The sequence below is a fragment of the Antedon bifida genome, chromosome 6, assembly GCF_963402885.1.
Source record: "Antedon bifida chromosome 6, ecAntBifi1.1, whole genome shotgun sequence".
Taxonomy (NCBI): domain Eukaryota; kingdom Metazoa; phylum Echinodermata; class Crinoidea; order Comatulida; family Antedonidae; genus Antedon; species Antedon bifida.
In genome coordinates this window covers 16,769,781-16,790,114 of record NC_136231.1, presented here as the reverse complement: position 1 = coordinate 16,790,114, position 20,334 = coordinate 16,769,781, and the positions used below count along the sequence as shown (strand labels likewise).

General features: G+C 33.8%; 2 protein-coding genes across 2 annotated transcripts; both read right to left on the bottom strand.

Annotated features, from left to right (window-relative positions):
- Positions 1-469: 469 nt before the first annotated feature.
- Positions 470-11,972, bottom strand: LOC144845382 (coiled-coil domain-containing protein 6-like). Its single transcript, XM_078702674.1, has 8 exons — positions 11,733-11,972; positions 9,295-9,444; positions 6,615-6,743; positions 5,856-5,959; positions 5,326-5,483; positions 4,528-4,779; positions 4,247-4,353; positions 470-3,537 (listed from the first exon to the last, which is right to left on the bottom strand). The coding sequence occupies exons 1-8, from the start codon at positions 11,958-11,960 to the stop codon at positions 3,472-3,474; spliced, it is 1,194 nt and encodes a 397-aa protein (XP_078558800.1). The 5' UTR covers positions 11,961-11,972; the 3' UTR covers positions 470-3,471.
- A 337-nt stretch (positions 11,973-12,309) lies between these two features.
- LOC144844116 (solute carrier family 25 member 16-like) lies at positions 12,310-19,697 on the bottom strand. Its single transcript, XM_078700848.1, has 9 exons — positions 19,409-19,697; positions 19,019-19,111; positions 18,361-18,494; positions 17,154-17,217; positions 15,534-15,655; positions 14,991-15,057; positions 14,232-14,394; positions 13,681-13,749; positions 12,310-13,236 (listed from the first exon to the last, which is right to left on the bottom strand). Exons 1-9 carry the CDS (start codon positions 19,455-19,457, stop codon positions 13,062-13,064), a joined length of 936 nt encoding a protein of 311 aa, XP_078556974.1. The 5' UTR covers positions 19,458-19,697; the 3' UTR covers positions 12,310-13,061.
- Between the last annotated feature and the right edge of the window lie 637 nt (positions 19,698-20,334).

The following is a 20,334-nucleotide window of genomic DNA, read 5'->3' as shown; positions in this document are numbered from 1 at the left end:
AGCACTGTGTGCTTGTGAGCACTGTGTGCTTGTGTTGTGTGAAACTAATCTTAAGCACTGTGTGCTTGTGAGCACTGTGCGCTTGTGAGCACTGTGCGCTTGTGAGCACTGTGCGCTTGTGAGCACTGTGCGCTTGTGAGCACTGCGCGCTTGTGAGCACTGCGCGCTTGTGAGCACTGCGCGCTTGTGAGCACTGCGCGCCTGTGAGCACTGCGCGCCTGTGAGCACTGCGCGCCTGTGGGCACTGCGCGCCTGTGGGCAGTGCGCGCCTGTGGGCAGTGCGCGCCTGTGGGCAGTGCGCGCCTGTGGGCAGTGCGCGCTTGTGGGCACTGTGCGCTTGTGAGCACTGTGCGCTTGTGAGCACTGTGCGCTTGTGAGCACTGTGCGCTTGTGAGCACTGTGTGCTTGTGTTGTGTGAAACTAATCTTAAGCACAAGAACGATTGAAGAGAAAAAAATGAAAGACAAACTTTAGGTTTAGACATGAATGTTTATTACCATAGCCAAGCATGATACAGTAAAATGATTTTGACAGATTCAGTAAAACAAATAAAATGGTAAAAAATAATAATAGTAATAATGCACTTTAGTACAAGTAGTATTAACTGTACTGCAAGTTGTTTTACAACTTAATATGTGTGCATTATGCAAAAATAGGAAATAATTCCAAGCGTATCTGATGCATCAGAATAAAATTATTGATACTGAATACCAGTTCACAATTAGATAAATCAGTGTAGTGGAGCATTCAAACTCTATCAACTTTCCTGAAACTAGTACAAAAGTACTGTGAACCCTAATACTTTTCTTAAGGTCAAAGAGTTTTCAGTTGCAAGATTTCTCTCACATTATTGTACACCGTACAGATCTCTATCCACCTTCTGTTATAAGACCATAGATAGAGCAAAACCTTATGCCACTACTACTGATGAAAACATTTATACAAGCTGTAGTCAGCTTTATGAACAATAATTTGTACAGAAAATCAGCAAGATTCTATGAACTTTCTTAAGAATTAAAAAAATATAAATTTACAACAAAAATTAACTTCATCTATACAATGTTTCTTTTTTATAGTACCACTTTTTCTGCAGTATAGAACTCTTTATATCTTCTTTATAATTTATACATTTAAAGCACTGTTAACTCTACAATATCCACAACTATTTGCTATTGCTAAATACACAAAACTTGTGCTCCTTTCACACAAAGAAAACCAGAACTTTAGAGTTAACACGAACAATTGTGAGCAACACCCACGGTTAGAAACATGAAAGCAAATGCTAATATACGCACTGGTTACCAAAATATTTTTTTTTGGTATATACGTGCTGATTTCAATGTCATGTCAGTACCTGTCGTACGAAAGGGGCAATACAATACATATTTTCAGCAGTGAAATTCTATCAAATTAATAAAATGTAGCAAAAAATTATCACTCGTGTGAAATACTTTGTGCAAAACAACTACTAAATTTTTAGTACAAATTTTATATTAAAAATTGCCAACATATTTGTGTTTGATATGCCTATAAAAACTGACCATGGTAAAATTAGGGTTACACATTATTAGCTTAGTACTGTAACACCCTGTAAGCTATTCATCTGTAAACATTCGGAGGGGAGTTACAAAAGCAACATTTACACTTGTTTTATTACCACTGTTTCTGTAATGTGTAATTCTTAGATACTACTATGGAAAATAATGGATAACACTTTGTGTGCAACATGCCATTTTTACTTCAAAGAAAGTTCACCTATGATATGAATTATAATTGTATTAAGTTTCATAAAAGAATATTTGTTGGTTTTAACATTTTTGATCAGTTATAGAAATTTATAAAACCTATGCAACGCGGCTCTGACAATGTCAAAAAGCTTGGCTGCACATCTATCTTATTTAGGCTTGCCTAAGTTTAAATTCATTCTACTACTTTATTCAATTGCGGCAGAGTTAAACCAATTTAAGGAATTATTTAAAGCAATCTTTGTATAGTTTTGCCTTATTAATGCTCCATCACTTTAAAGTCACATCTTTTTACCAAGTTATACAAAGTTATGTTCACAAACAATAGGGGATATGCTGCGCACAAAAATCGTGGAAAGGAGAATAACAAAGAAGATGAAAAAAAAAAAGATCCTGACAATCACAAGGGTTATCTGCCAAGGTGCGGATAACTAATTATCCTCACAGATTTCCTCATCTTCACAATTGATTAATTAATTTATAGTATATCACTGTTGTTCATATTATATATGAATAAATTATATAAATAAATTTGACAGAAAAAATTCTAAACTGGCCATAATGAGAAAAGCGCCACAAGCGTTTAGTGCATACGATAGTTTATCCGTTGGACTAGAAACATTTCATAACTACTGAATAACAAATGTTGTATTAAAACAGCACCAGATGTACTAATATTTTATAAATTTTCCAGACTGTAAAAAGCTTTCTTTCAGCATTTGTTTAACCAAAATGATAGGAAATTTGATGATAAATTTATACAGATACTGATTTGACAGTAATTTAACTTATGTTTTAGCACCAATGTGAAAATTTAAACTTTAATAGGTGTGTACGTCCCCTGTATAGTGGTTAGCTGTAGTATACTGTACACTGCCCTTGTTTATTTCAAGGCAGTGTCCTCCTAATAGGATGTCCTACTAGGGGTTCAACTGCAATATGATTATCAAGCATGGTATTAATTTAATTCAACACCAAAATAAAATTATTAAGAAAATAGCACATTTAAGTATTGTTAGTGTTATAATTATTAATAGATGGCAACATGTTTTAAAGGTTATTCAATACTTATTAGGGTAAATCTCTATGCCTGTCAGTAAAAACATATAAGTCTAAAAGATAAATTGTTGGGCTACAAAAATCCACTGCATTGTGTGAAATTTGTATCTTGTAACAGCTTACTCAGTAAAACAATTTTTTGTTGATGACATAGAACAGAATAATTTTAATATTATAATCATTATTATAATATTAAGATATGGAATACCATGTTTATGTTAGGCTTCATTTCTCAATTTGAAATTAAAATTATACAATTAATCAATTTGATATTTTGTTCTAGGTTTAAAACCTATAAGCTCTAATAATATACAGCCAAAAATTGATCCGATTTTATATTTTATTTTAAAACAATTTTTATTCTTCTTTTAATGGTTTGTATTAAATTTGACAGAAAAAAACAGGCTTTTGTTTCTAAAGCTTCAGCACAAGTGTATTCAAGCATTCTCACGGCAACTTCTCCCGCTATAAATCTTCCTCTTTTGATCTATGCGTTGACCTACGCATTCACGATGCCAACATCAAACAAATATGCGTCATAATTTAACATATATGTAGCATGTTTTAACGCCACCTTTGTACAGTTGTGCTATCCTCCGGGTTTCTGGATTCATAACAACTGTATAGCATGCTTATTTGGTTGAGCAACAACCAGACGTCTCTCCTGCTAAGATTGAGGTGGGGCCTGTGGCTTAACAAACCTCTCTGGTGTGGTACTAGCTGCTCTGTGTCTCTACAAAAGGATAGATCAAATTGAATTTTAGAATTTATTAAATATTGGAAACATCATGAAAAATCACTAGCAGATATAGATAACATTGAATTTTAGAATTGATTAAATATTGGAAACATCATGAAAAATCACTAGCAGATATAGATAACATTGAATTTTAGAATTGATTAAATATTGGAAACATCATGAAAAATCACTAGCAGATATAGATAACATTGAATTTTAGAATTTATTAAATATTGGAAACATCAATGGAAAATCACAACATTTTGATCGTAAAATATACAAAACAGAGAACATTACATACAATAAAATACAGTTTTACTGTAATGAAATATTAAAGGACATGTAACATTTTTATTTAGTTATATATCTTATTCAGTGATTTATTTAGTAAATGAATCAAGGACACACCATGTAAATCTTTACGTATGATGCATTCTGTTTTATAGTAACAAAGATAATTTGACCTACTGTCAGAAACCTTTTTCTCTATTAAAATTGCTACCCTTTGCCAAAATACAAAACCTTGTATAACATTAAAATCTGACATATGTGTACTTTTCATTTAGTGACACGATTATTCAAAAATGAATTAAGAATGTACAGTAACTGTCAAACAATCAACCAATTTTATGATGATTTATTAAAGATACAAGAAAAACAAAACATTGTTATTATTAATAAAGAATTTACATGTCAAACTTACCAGGTGACTAACAGGTGGAGAAGTTCCAAATGACATTGGAGATGGCGTACCAGCAGAGGCTGGGGTACTTCTACTGGCTGGAGAGGGTGGTGAAAAGGCATGCATTGCTAAATAAAAGAGAAAAATATTTTCATTTAAAGATATTTATGGGCTAGGCAACTTATGTTGTTTGTGCACACTGGGCTAGGGATTCAACAGTCAATAATTCTCTGTACCGGGCTCTTGTGTGTCTAATATGCTAAAGTTAACTAGGTTGCTGTTCTAGTTTGGAAATGTCTTACCAGGTGATGTTGGTCTGTTTGCATTAGGTGAATAAGGTATGGGACTAGAAATGGTTCTTGGACGGAGACCATGCGCTGTCATCTCGTTGAAGTGCCGTTCATCATCCATCTCCAAACTAGACTCACTCTCTGACAGGTGACGACTTAACGCTTCACGGCGCTCCTGTTCCAGAAGGAGTCTCCGTTGCAACCGAATATTTTCTTCTTTGACGCCTTTCTCCTCTTGCATCAACTGGGCCATTTGTTCAGATTCTATAAGTAAACATTTTGGAAAATGAACTAAAGTACAGGTATACTATACAATATTCACATACATTTACTTACTATACTTTGCATATAAGTCGAGTCGAGTGGCCAAGCGGTTAAGGCAGGGGCGCCGCAAACCATAGCATACAATCGGCACAGGTTAAACTCGACACGAAGGGACTGTTAGCAGACCTGTGCGCAATTCAGCCCAGTAGGCTGTAAGTCGCAGGTTATTCCATTTACATTAACTAATACAGCAATTATCACTATATAAAGTGGAATATCGGTATACCACAAATTACAGTTTACTGTGAACTCTCCCAGACGTCAATGGCCTGGGAAAAAATTCTTCTGGGGAAGGTTTAGTTTTAAGAATACATTTTTCACATGAAATTTGGATGTTTGGGTTGGGACAAATTTGGTATTCAGAGTCAGTTTTTTTTTTCTAATAAGAGAATTTAAATTGACATAGTGAACACTGTATAACAGTTTTCAAATTTTATTTCCATACAGTCTATATTTAAATGAAATAAAATAAATGTTAAAACTTACTTTCCATTTGCGTCATATGAAGTTGTCTACGTAGCCTCAACACTTCCTGGCGTAGCGTCTGAACATGAATACTAAGAATCTGAGTTGTGTCCCCGTTCTTAATTTCCCGGGGAGATGGTGGCGCTGATACTGGCTCATCTAATTTTTCTTGCAAAATTCTAAATAATAAGCAATAATTAGATAGATTCGTTTATTTATTGTATGATATTTTATATGCAAGAATACACTGGTCTTACAACATCTAAACTCCCACCACAAATTAAAATATAAATAAAGGGCTTGTTAATAAGTAAATAAATTCTCAATTTATAGCAATTACAATTGAATTATGTCTTTACTATACAGTAGGTGGCCCCACCACCAGTGATATACAGTACAGTAGTGCAAGTGTAAAGTGATTTTGCCTCTTCCTATTCAAACAAATAAAAAAGGTTGCATTCTACTATATTCAGTGGTCTGGATGGAGCTGAAGTTGGAGTAACCTTATTTTTCACGCTACATAACATCATAGACATAGATCATCTTCTAACCTTTTTTCAGCTTCTAGTCGATCCATTCTTTTCCACAGTCTGTTTACTAGGGCTTCTTGTTCCTGTTCTAGTGCATTCTCCAGATCTACTTTCTCTCGACGAAGCTTTATTAATGAAAAAGAGGGGTTAGTTGGTTATCAACATTATTTTACATGCAGAAGAAAGAGAGTTAAACAATTAAAATATGTTCATATTGTACCTTAAGCTCTGTCTACACTATCAAACTTTTCATAAATGTGATGTGCCCATATATGGATATGATGATGTCATATTACTACCATATTTGGGAACATCACACTTTTTTTGGTCAAACTACTGTAGTTTGATAGTGTAGACAGAGCTTTACTCAAAAAGATTGTCATAGGCACTACAGTAGGTAGACTGGATGATTGTATGTTAAAACTTAGATGCTCTTTAAATAGGTTCATGCATCCATGATTAAACATAGGCAAATATTGTGGCTATGAAAACACAGACACAGTAAAATCCCTAAAGGGACACCATCAGGACTCAACAAAGTGTCCCCACCCTCACAGTAATACTCTAGGGTGTCTCAAGGGAGGATTTCTACAGTAAATATTAAATTCTAAAGCTCTGTCTACACTATCAAACTTTATGTGACATAAAAATGTGATGTGTCCATATATGGACATGATGATGTCATATCACAACCATATTTGTGTATATCACTACCATATTTGGGCACATCACACTTTTTCTGTCAAACTACTTTGATAGTGTAGACAGAGCTTAACATACCTCTTCCAGTTTTCTTTGCTTAGACCCAGTTTCATTCTCTAATTTATCAATCTTTCTCATCAATTTATTCACTTGATATTCTTGTTCCTGCTCTAGTGTCTGCTCCAACTGAGCTTTCTCTTGACGGAGCTGAAATAAAAAAATAATAATAAAAAAAATACTAATAAAATTAAGAAACTGTTCATTTTAACTAATAAAAATAGTACACATATTATAATGGAACATTGAATACAGTATGGCTACATCACTAATGACTCAGATGTTAGTTTGAATTTTGGTTATTATTTTCATATCAAATAATATTTTGAACAGACTGTCTCCAGGAATACAGGAGCCATTTTGAGTCTCTACCCAGTACTACATTACCTATAGTAATCTTTATTATTTTAATAGTATCTCTGTGGCTTGACCATTTTGTTATTTTCTAATTGGTTATTTTTGTTTTTTCCCTCTGTACAATTCATAAATATCTTTAAACGACTCTACACTGAACTTACTTTAAATTTAAATTTTATTAACGATTTTTAACATAAAAGTTATTATATATAATAAATATTTCAATGTACAGTTTATTAATACCGTAGTTCCCCGGGTATAATCCCACCCCCCTTGTACGTGAAATTTGCCCGAATTTGAGAGGTGGGACTATACCCGGGGATTTCCCGCTGCATGAACTGAAAATGACGATATTTCTTCTAGCTACGATTTAGAAAGCTATATTCCGATGTAGGCCTAGCAATTAGACGGCCAGGACATCTAGGCCTACACGGCCTAATTGGTCTTACCTGTGCTATGCCTACCGTATAGATTTTCCCCGAGATTTCTACTTAAAAAATACCCTAAAATGTGATCTAGGCCTAGCTTCCTAAATCGACATGAACTCGATCATACGAGTTCTCCATGTTCACCCACACGCTCGAGCTCTCTGTGTAAATCGCATGTTGTTGCATGTGACACAAACTCTACTGCACAAGCCGGTCGGTATAGAGGGCGGTGTTTTTTTTATGGTAATCAAGCATGCAGAGTAGTGTAAACAACAAGAAAGAATGTACACAACGGCGAAAGGATGTACAGAACGTGACGATCGGGGCATGCTAGCCTTAAGGTTGTTTTCAACTTAACAATGTTTAATGAGTTTTAAGTCAGCCAAATTCAGAGAAATTACTCTATTTTTTTGGTGAGAAATTGACGTCGGCCTAGCTAGCTACAGTAGGCCTAGGCCCACCTCTGGCCTAATGTTAAATTATACACTGGGACTTTGCCCGGGGATATGCTTGCGTGCGAAGGTAATCGTAAAGTCGGGGGTGGGATTATACCCGAGGTGGGATTATACCCGAGGAACTACGGTATACAAAAATGGCATACTAGTAACTATACTACATTACGATCTTTATTTGATCATCGTCATATGATGATCAAATAATGATCAAAACGTTGAATCATGGCTTGCCTCTTGTTATATGGAGTCAGTTTTATACTGTTATTTTAACATAATCTGTACTACGTACATTACAGTGTACAAGTTATTAACCTGTAACTAATTTCATTTATTTCAATAGTGAATGAATTCTAATAATTGGATTATATTAATAAATTGAAATCTTATTAATTTGAAACATCCTTTCTACACTACAGTAGATTGAAACTGTCGACGGAAACTGCTAATCAATGAAATGAAAATCAATTTTCCACTCGCACTGCTTTTCCTTGATGCTGATAATTAGACACCATCATTTTAAGTGTGAAAACACAGGGAGAATACTGTACTGTATATTAATGAAATTTAAAGCAGTCATGTACAGTATGCAGAGAAAAAAAATGGGTCTTCAATCGTGTGGGTGGTAATACAGCAAGGTATTAAAATAGTAGTATAGGTAGTAGGTATAGTAACAGCACAATTTAGGGTCGTTCTTTACAAATAAACTAACGCCGATCGGAGATGTTTAAACTTACTGTACATCCATGAGAAGGTGGTTGAGACAGTTGAATAAAAGCATCTTTTATCTACTGTAGTGCAACTTACTTTAAGTTTAATATTGACTAAAATCTGATGGTATCCTTGGCATAATGTGATTATGTGAACACTGCATGCAGGAGATGTTGCACAAGTGGGCTTATGAACTGATGATGATGGTATTTGAAAAGAAACATATTGTATTTTAAAAATAACAGTCATCTGCAATTTAATAAATTTTCTTACTGTACAATAGATTGTTTGAGGAATGTGTGATTGTACATGCTTAAATAAACGTCTTATGAATGGAAAATTATAAGCAACCACTTGCAATACAGTAATTAGTCAGCATATATCATTATGATTCCCAATGTTAAAATTGAGTTATATTATTTAGGGTTTATGAATAAAATGTAATGTAGCACTAACAGTACACAACAACACCATGTTTGATATTTTTCATACTCTATTTTGTAGGCGGAAACATACTCTAGTATGTGGGCGGCAACGTACCATAGCTATATTTACACCTAGCCTTTCATTGTCTCATTGCTAAATAAATTATCTTTCTTTTTTTGGCAGAATCTGTTAATAAAGTACAAAGGAAAGGCTTTGTTCTGGTGCATCACAGATGCAACACTAAATCATTAGAATCACATTTGTAACTGTTTAAACACAAAACAAATTATTTCAATAGGCCCATAAAGGATATATAAATTGTAATACCTGAGTAAGTTTCCGTGAAAGATCGTTAGTAAGAAACTCTTCTTCTTGTTCATAATTAACAGCTAGCTTTTCTTTCTCTTTTTTCAGAACTTGAATTTTCTTCAATAATGTATTGCTAATAAATTCTTCCTCTTGTTCTGCCTGTACTTGCTGTGAAACAAATTCAAAATATTATTTCATTCATAACATCCGGCCTATAATTGTTAAATAAGTTCATTTGGATCTAATAATATAATGTGATAAAAAGTTACTTCTATATGATCCAATATAATGTCAAGTTTGTAAGATGATATCGGTACTTTTCCAGAGAACTTGACGTTTCGCCTACTAACAGCAAGGCATAATCATATGTGAATACGTTCTGGTGACGTAGCGGTGACGTGACCAGAGCGAAAAAGCTGCTAAACTAGTTCCGAATGTCGAAAAAGATATAAGAGGGAAGATGACGTCAATAATAACGTCTACAAAATTACCACCTAGTAACATTAACAGACATGAACGAATAGTTTTGAAGTCACTTAAGGAAGATAAGGACATAATAATATTGCCTGCCGACAAAGGAAGAGCAACTGTAATTTTAGATAAGAAAGAATACGAAGATAAAACGAACACAATGCTTAATGATAACAGTATATGAACAACTACACGATAATCCCACACAAAAGTATAAAAGGAAACTCGTTGCCATCCTAATAGACTAAAACAAGAAGAGAAAATAAAACCAAAGCAAAAAAGAATATTGTTCCCTACAGCAGAAGTACAGTAACACCACAAATTTACTGCCTTCCAAAAATACACAAAATGAATGTATACCGCTTCGTCCTATTGTTGACTGCATCAACTCCATATACTATAACTTAGGAAAAAGCCTCGCCGATATTTTAGAGCCCCTACAGTAGTTGGAAACACTATACATCATGTAAAGAACTCCAAAGACTTGCGACGTTAAATTTCCCACAGAACTACACATTTGTCTCGTACGATGTTGTATCCCTATTCACCAAGACACCCACAGAATTAGCATTGAAAATCATACGAATAAAACTAGAAAATGATGATGACTTAAAAGAACGTACAAATCTCTCCGTCGATGACATTTTAGAATTGCTGTCCCTTCTGATAAATACCACCTATTTCAGCTTCAACGGATCCTTCTATAAACAAATAGAAGGTGTTGCGATGGGAAGCCCAGTGAGCCCTATTGTGGTGAACCTGTTTCTAAAATGGCTAGATAGAAGAGGAAGCACTTAAAACAGCTAATACAGAAATTAAGCCACTGATATGGAAAAGATACGTAGATGACGTGTTAGCAGTTGTTCCAGAAGGAGCTGCTGACAACCTTAATTATCATCTTAACTCAATCGATCCCACACACAACATCACTTTCACAACAGAACATATGACTAATAACACTATACCTTTCCTGGACGTCTCCATTTCACTCATTGACAACAAAATCCCTACATCAGTTTACAGAAAACCTACTCATACCAACCAATATTTACACTTTCATGTCACCCATTACAACATAAATTGAGTATTGTGAGCACACTTGTGGACAGATGTCAGAATGTTGTTTCCACGCAGAAAGAACAACAAGAGAATGAAGTTAAAATTATAAGAACTGCTCTATCTGCATGCGAATATCCCAAGTGGGACAGCTCGGCTATTACGGATCATATGGCGAATCTTGGTCACACACCCAATTGGAACAACATCAAAGTCTTAGCAAAAGAAACTGAATGAAACACAAGAAAAATAAAAGAAGCGATACATATAAGATTACACCCTAATAATATGAATAGAGATGAAGGAGCATATGAACTATCGCACATTTACGATAACATTCTAAACGTAAAGAGACTGACCCCCGCACATCCCGCTTGGATAACACCAAGCGGTAAACTTCACAATGGCTCCTTTCAACCGTGACATCGTCACGTCACCGCTACGTCACCAGAACGTATTCACTTTATGATTATGCTTTGCTGCTGTGTTAGTAGGCGAAACGTCAAGTTCTCTGGAAATGTAAGTACCGATATCATCTTACAAACTTGACATTATATTGGATCATAGAAGTAACTTTTTATCCCATCCGGCCTATATAAAAGAAATCTTTATTCATACAAAAACACACACATTAATGATTAAGCCATAGAGGTTAGCTAGAGCCTAGTAAGTTAGCACCTACAATTTACAATTGAATAGCCTTCACAAAATACAGAGAATCAGCAAAGAAAGTGCTGAATTGTCGACCGTATTTTTACAAAATCACCATAATATATTAACACTTTAATTTATTAGAACCGATTCGATTATAAATACACATTATGATGTCCTATATTTAATATAAAATCAGATGTGGGCCTAGCCATATCCTAGGCCCAACAAGGTCATACTTTTATCTCATTAAAAAGGCACTAAGAGCCCATACGTACAATGTTCACGCTCGCTTTCTTCAACTCTTTGTTATCGGCCTGCAGAGATTTGCACTTTAATTTGTACGTTTCCACCTCGATTTTCAACACTGTGTTTTCTTGTTCCAGTGATTTAATCCTATTGCACAATTCTTCTTTTCTTTTAGACGAAGATGGTGTCATTTTGATACTATCTGTATCACTTTCAATCTCGCTAGCACTCGTGCTATCAGCCATGTTGCTATCCATGGCGCTGCCTTCTTCTCTACTCTCTCTCAGCAGCTGCTGACTCGCGAGGACGTTGATGATTCGCTCGAAGTCCACAACAACAACAAAGGTCATGGTGGCATGCGCATGTGTTGTTTATTTATGTTGTTGTTGTTTATTAAACGTGAACAACACATGCGACTTCTAATATTTTACGTGGAAACACGAAAAGCGTGGTAATTAAAACAAAATCGTCATTTAGAGTTGATTTGGAGGTGGGCAGAAAAATGCTGATTTAAATTTATTTTTAATAAATGAATGAATATAAAATGAAAATGTCCAACAAAATGTCTGAGGTATCTTGGGCAACAAAAGTACAAAATAATAATAATAAAGGTAAAATGGTATTTTTATTTCACAACAAGTTTCCAGAAAATGATTTTAAAATACATTAAAAAGACACTATAAAAAAAGTTTTGCATGATTTGAAACTTAAAGAAACAATACAATTCAAACACTGAACAGTGCTCCTACATTATTTCATAAAACATTATTAAAATAATTTATTCATAATAATATGAAAGCTACACATCATTATTATGCACCTCCTAGCCATTTCTGCTGACAAAACCCATGAAGCACCAATTACTTGCAATAAAAAAAACCAGCAAAATTAACATTGGTGGTATTTCTCCCGTAGTCATGAAAGGGCATTTCTATTTATTAATGTCTATTATTAACAAATACATTGAGAAGCGGCAGTTTAAACTAGCCCATTAAAAAAGGCAATCTTTGCCTTATAAAAACAGACGTTGCGACTACTGATTGAGTTGAGTGTTTGACATGGAGAGGCTCAGAGCTGTAGGATATTTGTAAGAATACCTAATAATAATAATGAATTTTAATATTTAGCCTTCACAAATGGCAACAGAGTGCAATAGATACACCAGATCATGATTAACAATTAGCATTAGATTCATTCAACATGTCTACAATAATACTAATATTCTACATGTAAAAAGCATGTACACAGTAATATTTCCCTTTTAGGTAAAATTTAATCATTCGATTTCTTCAAAAAATTGATGTAAAAGGGAAATGTTACTGTCAATATTTGGTTAATGTACATCAAATCAACATTCATCATAAACTATTTTTTTTCGGTTGAATATTTAGAAGTTGCTTCATAAATTCATAGACAGTGAAGGACACAGCAACGGATGGAATAGCTCGTACGTAGTTGATGCTTAATCCACGGTATAGACCCTTCCGCAAACCATGCCTCTGATAAACGATTAAAAGAACTTGCATCCAATTACTGATTTCAAAAGAAATATAGACAAATGTTATGAAAATGGAAAAAAAGGAATGTTATGATCTAAATTGAGTTTTTTAAATTTTTTTTTATCACACTAAAATATCACAAAAATACCGGCCAAGAGCAGGTACACAGATAAAGATTTCTTTTATTATCCAATATATAATGTAATAATATAATGGTAATTACAATGCTCAATATTTTGGCTGCCTTAAATAAATATAAAGGAAAAAGAACTATCTTACAAATCTGTTGTTATAATTTCACTCTCTCCCCTACCCAAATCAACTCTCTCACCCATCTTGGGTGGTTTTGAAATGTATTTAAAACCTTCCCAGTACAATTCTCATCATCTATGTTGTACTATTTTAGATAATTTATTTTAAGCACTAATTCTCAACAATTAAGAGTTGATCATTGGTGTATATGAACTGGATTACTCACCCAAACTGATGGGAGTTTGCCAACATATGTCCTAATTGCATTTTCCTCCTTGCTACATCAAGTGGGTAGCTGTAAAATACAATCAACCTAACATTGTTATCATGCCAATTTAAACAAAATTAAAAGGTAAAACAATGATAAATAAACTGTCAAACCATGTTTTTTCTGAGTGATTTGGACATGAATAATAAATGAAATGAACTATTAAAAAAATTAATACATTTTATAAGTACAAAATGTCATGGCAACAAGTCTAGTTTGGGAGTTTTGTATTGGGAGAATTTACTGTATAAATTTCTTTTTTTATATATTTAGGCAAATTGCCAAGGATAACCATAAGCGAATCCATTCACTATCCTTCTTAAAGGTGGCAATCCCATTAATAAGACAAAAATATACACAAGATGCTTCGCATAAACCAAGTCTTTGGTAATGGAGTTGTAATTTGTCATTAGAAAAAATCCTGACATATGACAGGACTTGAACCCATTGGATTGGTAGCCAAGCATCACAACCACCAAGCCAAAACTGCAGGCCACTGTATTACCTACCTTACAGTTTGTGCTATGGCACCTGCTATGCCACCAACAAACAGGTTACAAGGTGTTGTTAATACTTTTATATCATGCTGACTAGGTGACGGTTTTGATAAAAATTTAGGACCATGATCTAAAGCTATACATTTTCCAGTTTCATAAGTGTAGAATGCGATTCCTAAAAACCAAATGAAAAAAGTCACTCAACAGCACAAATCAAAGTGGTGTATAAAATAATAAAAAACTATTATGTGACATTAAAATGGCACATTCAACCAAAACAAAATATTTAAATTATTTTTTCAGGGGGATAATACATCTTTAATGTGATCAATAATTGTTTTTTATATGTTTCGTTCTTACAATGATGTAGTGTACAGTATTTTTATTTATATAGATTACTACCAAAGATACCCAAAACCCCATGGCTGGTTTCCCAGTATAATTCTGGTCACTTTGATACCTGACATTATCCACATTCACTTTCAAACATAGTTTACTAATCTTGTCATTCTGATACACCGTTACCCGCACTCCCTCCTCGAAAGAGGTTCTGTAGTTTGAAACATTTTGATATATCCCATGTGTATGGTTACTTGCACTTGCTAATATGTATAGTATAGATATTTTAGAGGTTCCAGCTTCTTAGCTGGGCCTTTGGGAATATTGCCAATTTTTTTTATAAACAAATACTGTAAATATAAGTACTTAAATTATACTTCACTTCTAAGGATTTAGATTTTGCTGAGCCTCCAGTATTATTAGAAAACTTACCTGCATATGGTATCATGCCCATGAAAGTTGGAATAAAACCTCTATAGAAACCTTTCATTTTGCCCTCCTAAATCATAATTCAATAAAAAAGTATGTAATATTTAACAAACTAAATATACTGTACTCCCATTCCAATCACATAGGTCCCAACTTGAGCATAAAAAAACTATAGAGGGTGCTATTTTGAAAAAAATACATCCAAACATAAATTTGCACTTTTTAAATAAATCTGAGGCATCAACATCTATAATAAAGGGTATTAAAAGAGTACTATATATAAAACCAAATTCAAGTTCATAAACTAATAGTAGACTTAGCTCTGTTTACACTATCAATAAATTGTGATGTGCCCAAGTATGGTAGTGATATGCCCAAATATGGTAATGATATGACATCATCATGTACATATGGGCACATCACATTATTGTTTACATAAAGTTTGATAGTGTAGACAGAGCTTTATATTGTAAAGGGTGAATTTGGTGATACTTCAAATGCATGCTCATTTGACTGGATAAGCAGAAATAAATAAAGGTTTATTACCTGGTGCCATATACTGTGAAATGTGTGAATAATGCCAGTGTAGATATGTTCACCACTAACTTGGAATGCTAGCCTAGCTCGTATCATATCGAGTGGGTATGTAAATAAAACAGCTGTCACACCTACAAATAAACATAATTAATAGTACTGTAAAGCTCTGTCTACACTATCAAACTTTATGTAACACAAAAATGGGATGTGCCCATAATATGGACATGGTGATGTCATAGCACTACCATATTTACATGGGAAACTGAGATACAGTCCATTGTGGAAAAAAAGGATTAGTATGTGTTTAAGTCATTAAGCTAATTGATTGCATAATGTTATGATAATCTCTTAGATAAGCAACTCTGGCTATACATAATTAATTTTACATAAACATTATCAGAACACGATTGCATCGTTAAAAACATTTTTTTTTTAGCAAGAAGCACATTAATTTAGTTTTTGAATGGATAAAATTGATGTAGTATTTGCAGAGTTACGATTTTAGCCCGTTGTTTGTTACTCATTTATCGGGCTGTTAAATGTTTTGTTGGCACCCCCTAAATCTGCAACGATGATATGCATCTTATTCACGTACTGTTTTTCCATTTGACCGTATACTATATATTATTATACCATACTAGCCAGGGAGTTGATATACTAGCCTGAGTAGGTTATTAAAATAATGCAATAGCTACTTATTTTCATAATGAATGTACCATATCTAGTTCTAGGCCTAGTTACTTTTTATTAGGCCGGCCGGCATATTGTGTTCGATTTAGGTTAGGCCTAGCTAGGTAAAAGCCATCGAATTAACTATACTTTACTGAATCCCAGACTTGGGCCTAGCCTACTGTAACTAAACACAATTTATAATTTATTATGGTGCGTTAAAACAATCACACCCTAAAAATTCCTTTTGGTGAATGAGATTCTATATAACAAACAAACAATGATGATTGAAAATCATAATGTCCATGCAATCACACATGCACACCATGGATTTTCCCCTCCATGAGCACACACATGTTTTGGGCGATTTCTGTTGCATCATTCCATTATGTAATAGGGAGCCACATATATTCTACATTTTTATTAAAGATGTATTGTCCCTTGAAACACAAAATATGAAAGTCAAAATATTCTAAATTTAAATTGGCCATATCAAAGTAATATTAAAGTTATTCACTTTAAGTCGAAAATTCGAGCCAAAAGTTTACGTAATTAACAGGTAAATTAGTTTGATTACATTTCGTCTGGACAATCGTCGCGAGCGAAAGTAAACAAAGATTTCAAACCATGAGTATGCATTATGCATGATACTAATTGGGATTGTTTACAACTCGTCACGGTTGAGAAGGTGTTTTCACACAGATCGCGAGGAAGTTTTATGATTTATGCATACAAAGTAGTCAAACAAGCGCGTTGCATTATGGGATATTCTATTATGATACTTCAAAATGACCCACTTTTTTTCGAAATCTTGTCCTTGCGTAAATTTATATATAGATATAAAGACATTTTTTATAGCACATGAGCACTAAATAATGACTTAATAAAAGATGGTTGATACAGTAATCTAAAGATTTAAAGATAGAATAATGTGCTGACATATTTGTTTAAACATTTTACCTGCTAATGAACCAGCCATTAGTCTTGCAACATGTGAATCTTGACCAAGCCATGACAGAGCCATCTGAAAATACAATAAAGTCAATATAGTCTGTGAAATGTGGTACATATTTGACAGCATTTATACGACCATATTTTGATTCAACTATATTTATGTAGTCTATACTTTTGGCGTTTCCAAATGTCAAATAATTAAAATTACTAAAAACGGAATTCAATCAATCTTTATTTTCCCATCATAATCACACACACACAAATTTAAATTTCTTTTATTCATTTTTATTTTACTGGGTTCCATTATGCATTTACAAGCACAAATACGTGGAGATACAAGGTTTTGAAAGAATAACGATGATATGCTACAATATACAAATAATGAATGTTTATGAGTGTTATGGTACAAATAATGGCATGAGGTGAATGATGAAAGGTTATATATCGAGGCGATAGCCGAGTTGATATATAACCTTTCATTATTTGTTTTATATAACATCTAAATAGATTCCTGTCATTTGAATCAAATAAAAGGTAGCGCTAGCCTGGCCAGTCAATGCTTATATTTAATTCACATTGATTAAAACAGTAACATTTGGTTTTTAATAATATTATATTAAATGTTATATTTATATGGATTTTACACACATACTTTAGTGCTAATTATGTCAACAAACGACCAAACATTTCTAGGTTTAGAAAGGCCTAGCCTAATACTAACAGGCCTAGGCTAGACCTAGTACTAGCTGGGTTGAAAGGCAAAACTTTGACAGACAATTGGAACTCATCTAGGCTAATTATGGTTTTTCCAACAATTCCACGTCTATGTTCCCATTAATTAATCAAAATCCTACAAACGATCTAAAACTAATTTAAATGCCTTTTTGATCTAAATTAGTACATATATCTCTCCAGAAATGTACTTTCATCGCGAAAAACCAGTCATAACATTCAAATCGCTGCAAAAGTACAAAATAGGTGGCGCTGTTGTATTTCAAAAGCATAGTATAAAACAAAATATTTTTCAAACGCATAAAGATTTTTTTTTTCGTACACGAAAAAAATTACTATTAAATGATCGTTTAATAGTGCGTACTATTGCACGCCATGTGACCCACATTCGTCCAATCAAATGACAGGAATTTATTTAGGTGTTATAAATATACAATATCACTATGATTTAAAGTCAAATAAGGTGTTAATGACATAGAACCTTTTTGTATCGCTCATAAGAAACAAATTGTATTGCACCGTAGGGAAATATTCTAATCATCATTGCACCGTTTCCTTTGTATAAACCCCAAAAGCCTTCTTTCTTCACCACTGCCGTTATTGAGGATGCCACAGCTAAAAGATATAAGAAAAAGTCAATAATGAATACAGTAGAAATAATAATAGAAATAAACATGAGATGGGTCAATGTATAATTTGCACAGTGTTATTTTACATTGCGTATTATTAAGCCAGATATTGTATATTGATTTTTTTGTTTTTGTTTTGAAAAAGCACTCTTGAGTGGTGCTCGTGAGAATCAATCAACATATTATAAATGCAGGAAAACTGCATACACAAATAAGTTGTGATACGGTGACAGTTCAAGCATCATACGGTTGCATCAGCGAAGCTTTTACTTATCTTATATTCCTCGCGTAATCGTGGTATTCCTCGTGTAATCGTGGTATTCCTCGTGTAATCGTGGTATTCCTTGTGTAATCGTGGTATACCCTGTCCTCATACATGTCATAGGCACATGTAAAACTTTAAATCTAAACATCTAATACAGGGTATTGTTAATGTATATTTACGCGACACATTACTCTAATAAATAAATGAATAAAAAGCACATTAATTATTATAATTAACATACTAACATAAATGTCTATAGTGTTCATTTTGAGCCTGAAGAAGTATCTTGACACGGTCCAGTGGAGCTATCATTGTTTTTGCACAGCATCCTGCAACTCCTAGTTAGACAAAACAAAATTTAAGTTAATTAATTTAAGGACTTACAAGCAGAAAGGAGGACTGTTTTTCACCAGAGAGAGTAGGCTAGCTAGGCTGAAATCATACATGGCGGTTTACTGTATCTGTAGGTTCGATATTTTTTTATTTTATTGATATAATTAATAATAGGGTAGGCCTAGCCCCTAGGTAGGACACTCGATGGGATGCTAGAGATGGTATGGTAGGCCTTTTATTAGAGGAGCCCGCTCGGTCCTGGCCTCTTTTATTCTCAACAAATTTAAATTGATAAAATTTACCACCAGCCAAGAACGCCTTGAACATATCGGATACTTCTTGAGATGTCATAATTTTCAAATCAATATAAAATCATTTCTAAAAAAACAAATCAAACCATCTTATTGATATAAAAACGAGAAGCTAGATTAGAACTAGCTAGGCCTAGGCTATACACACTTATTTCGCCAGGCATGAAGCAAGACACAATTTTCTCTACGCCTACGATCGATAAGGCCACCGCACCGCGGGAACTAGACTATGAATGCGACAGAGGGCAGCAAAGCAATTGTTATCACTGTCAGAGATTTTTCACGCTGCTGCTCTAGCCAGGTACGTCTCATGAGGACTACTCATTCAGATATAAAGCAAGCAGCAGTTATAGTATCTAAGGCCGACAGTTTTGCTACTTTGTAAACTCGACTATAATTTATAGATCCCAGCTGCTGGACCCAAAAAACGTCTATGAGGGTTCACGGTTGAACGATTTGGATTCTCGCCCTTTGATTGCTTGACGCGAATCAACAGACTGGAAAGAATTTCTCACTTGAAGCAAAGAATATATCACTCTTTGCTTGAAGTCACGTTGTCTCTAGAGGGTATTCAGTTGCATGCCTTGAGGTCACACACACACACAGCACATTAAAGTTCAAAATTGACCATTTTTAAATGGGCATGTGATTCATAATTAAAGAACTATCTTTGATTTGTATGTATTTTTTGGGATTAAAAGACATCTTTTTATTAATTAATCATAAATATATCTGAAGAAAGAACAATAATTAATTTTAAAATGTCGAGCAGCGTTTTTTGTAAGAAATATTTCTTGTTTTAAAGGTACATACATATAATACATATACATATAAAGTGATCATCGGTAGTAGTACGCTGAAATCACTGGAAAGGGCGGTATCACTGGTCTTACTTACTGTAGTCGATTAACACAAAT

Coding starts and splice junctions, on each gene's coding strand:
- LOC144845382 (XM_078702674.1), bottom strand. CDS start 11,960: ATGGATAGCAACATGGCTGATAGCACGAGTGCTAGCGAGATTGAAAGT. Junction 5,960..6,614: donor AGCAAAGAAAACTGGAAGAG/GTATGTTAAGCT, acceptor TCATTAATAAAG/CTTCGTCGAGAGAAAGTAGA. Junction 3,538..4,246: donor CTCCACCTGTTAGTCACCTG/GTAAGTTTGACA, acceptor ATCCTTTTGTAG/AGACACAGAGCAGCTAGTAC.
- LOC144844116 (XM_078700848.1), bottom strand. CDS start 19,457: ATGACATCTCAAGAAGTATCCGATATGTTCAAGGCGTTCTTGGCTGGT. Junction 19,112..19,408: donor CAAGGCGTTCTTGGCTGGTG/GTAAATTTTATC, acceptor TTGTCTAACTAG/GAGTTGCAGGATGCTGTGCA. Junction 15,656..17,153: donor AATGGCTGGTTCATTAGCAG/GTAAAATGTTTA, acceptor GTTTATTTGTAG/GTGTGACAGCTGTTTTATTT.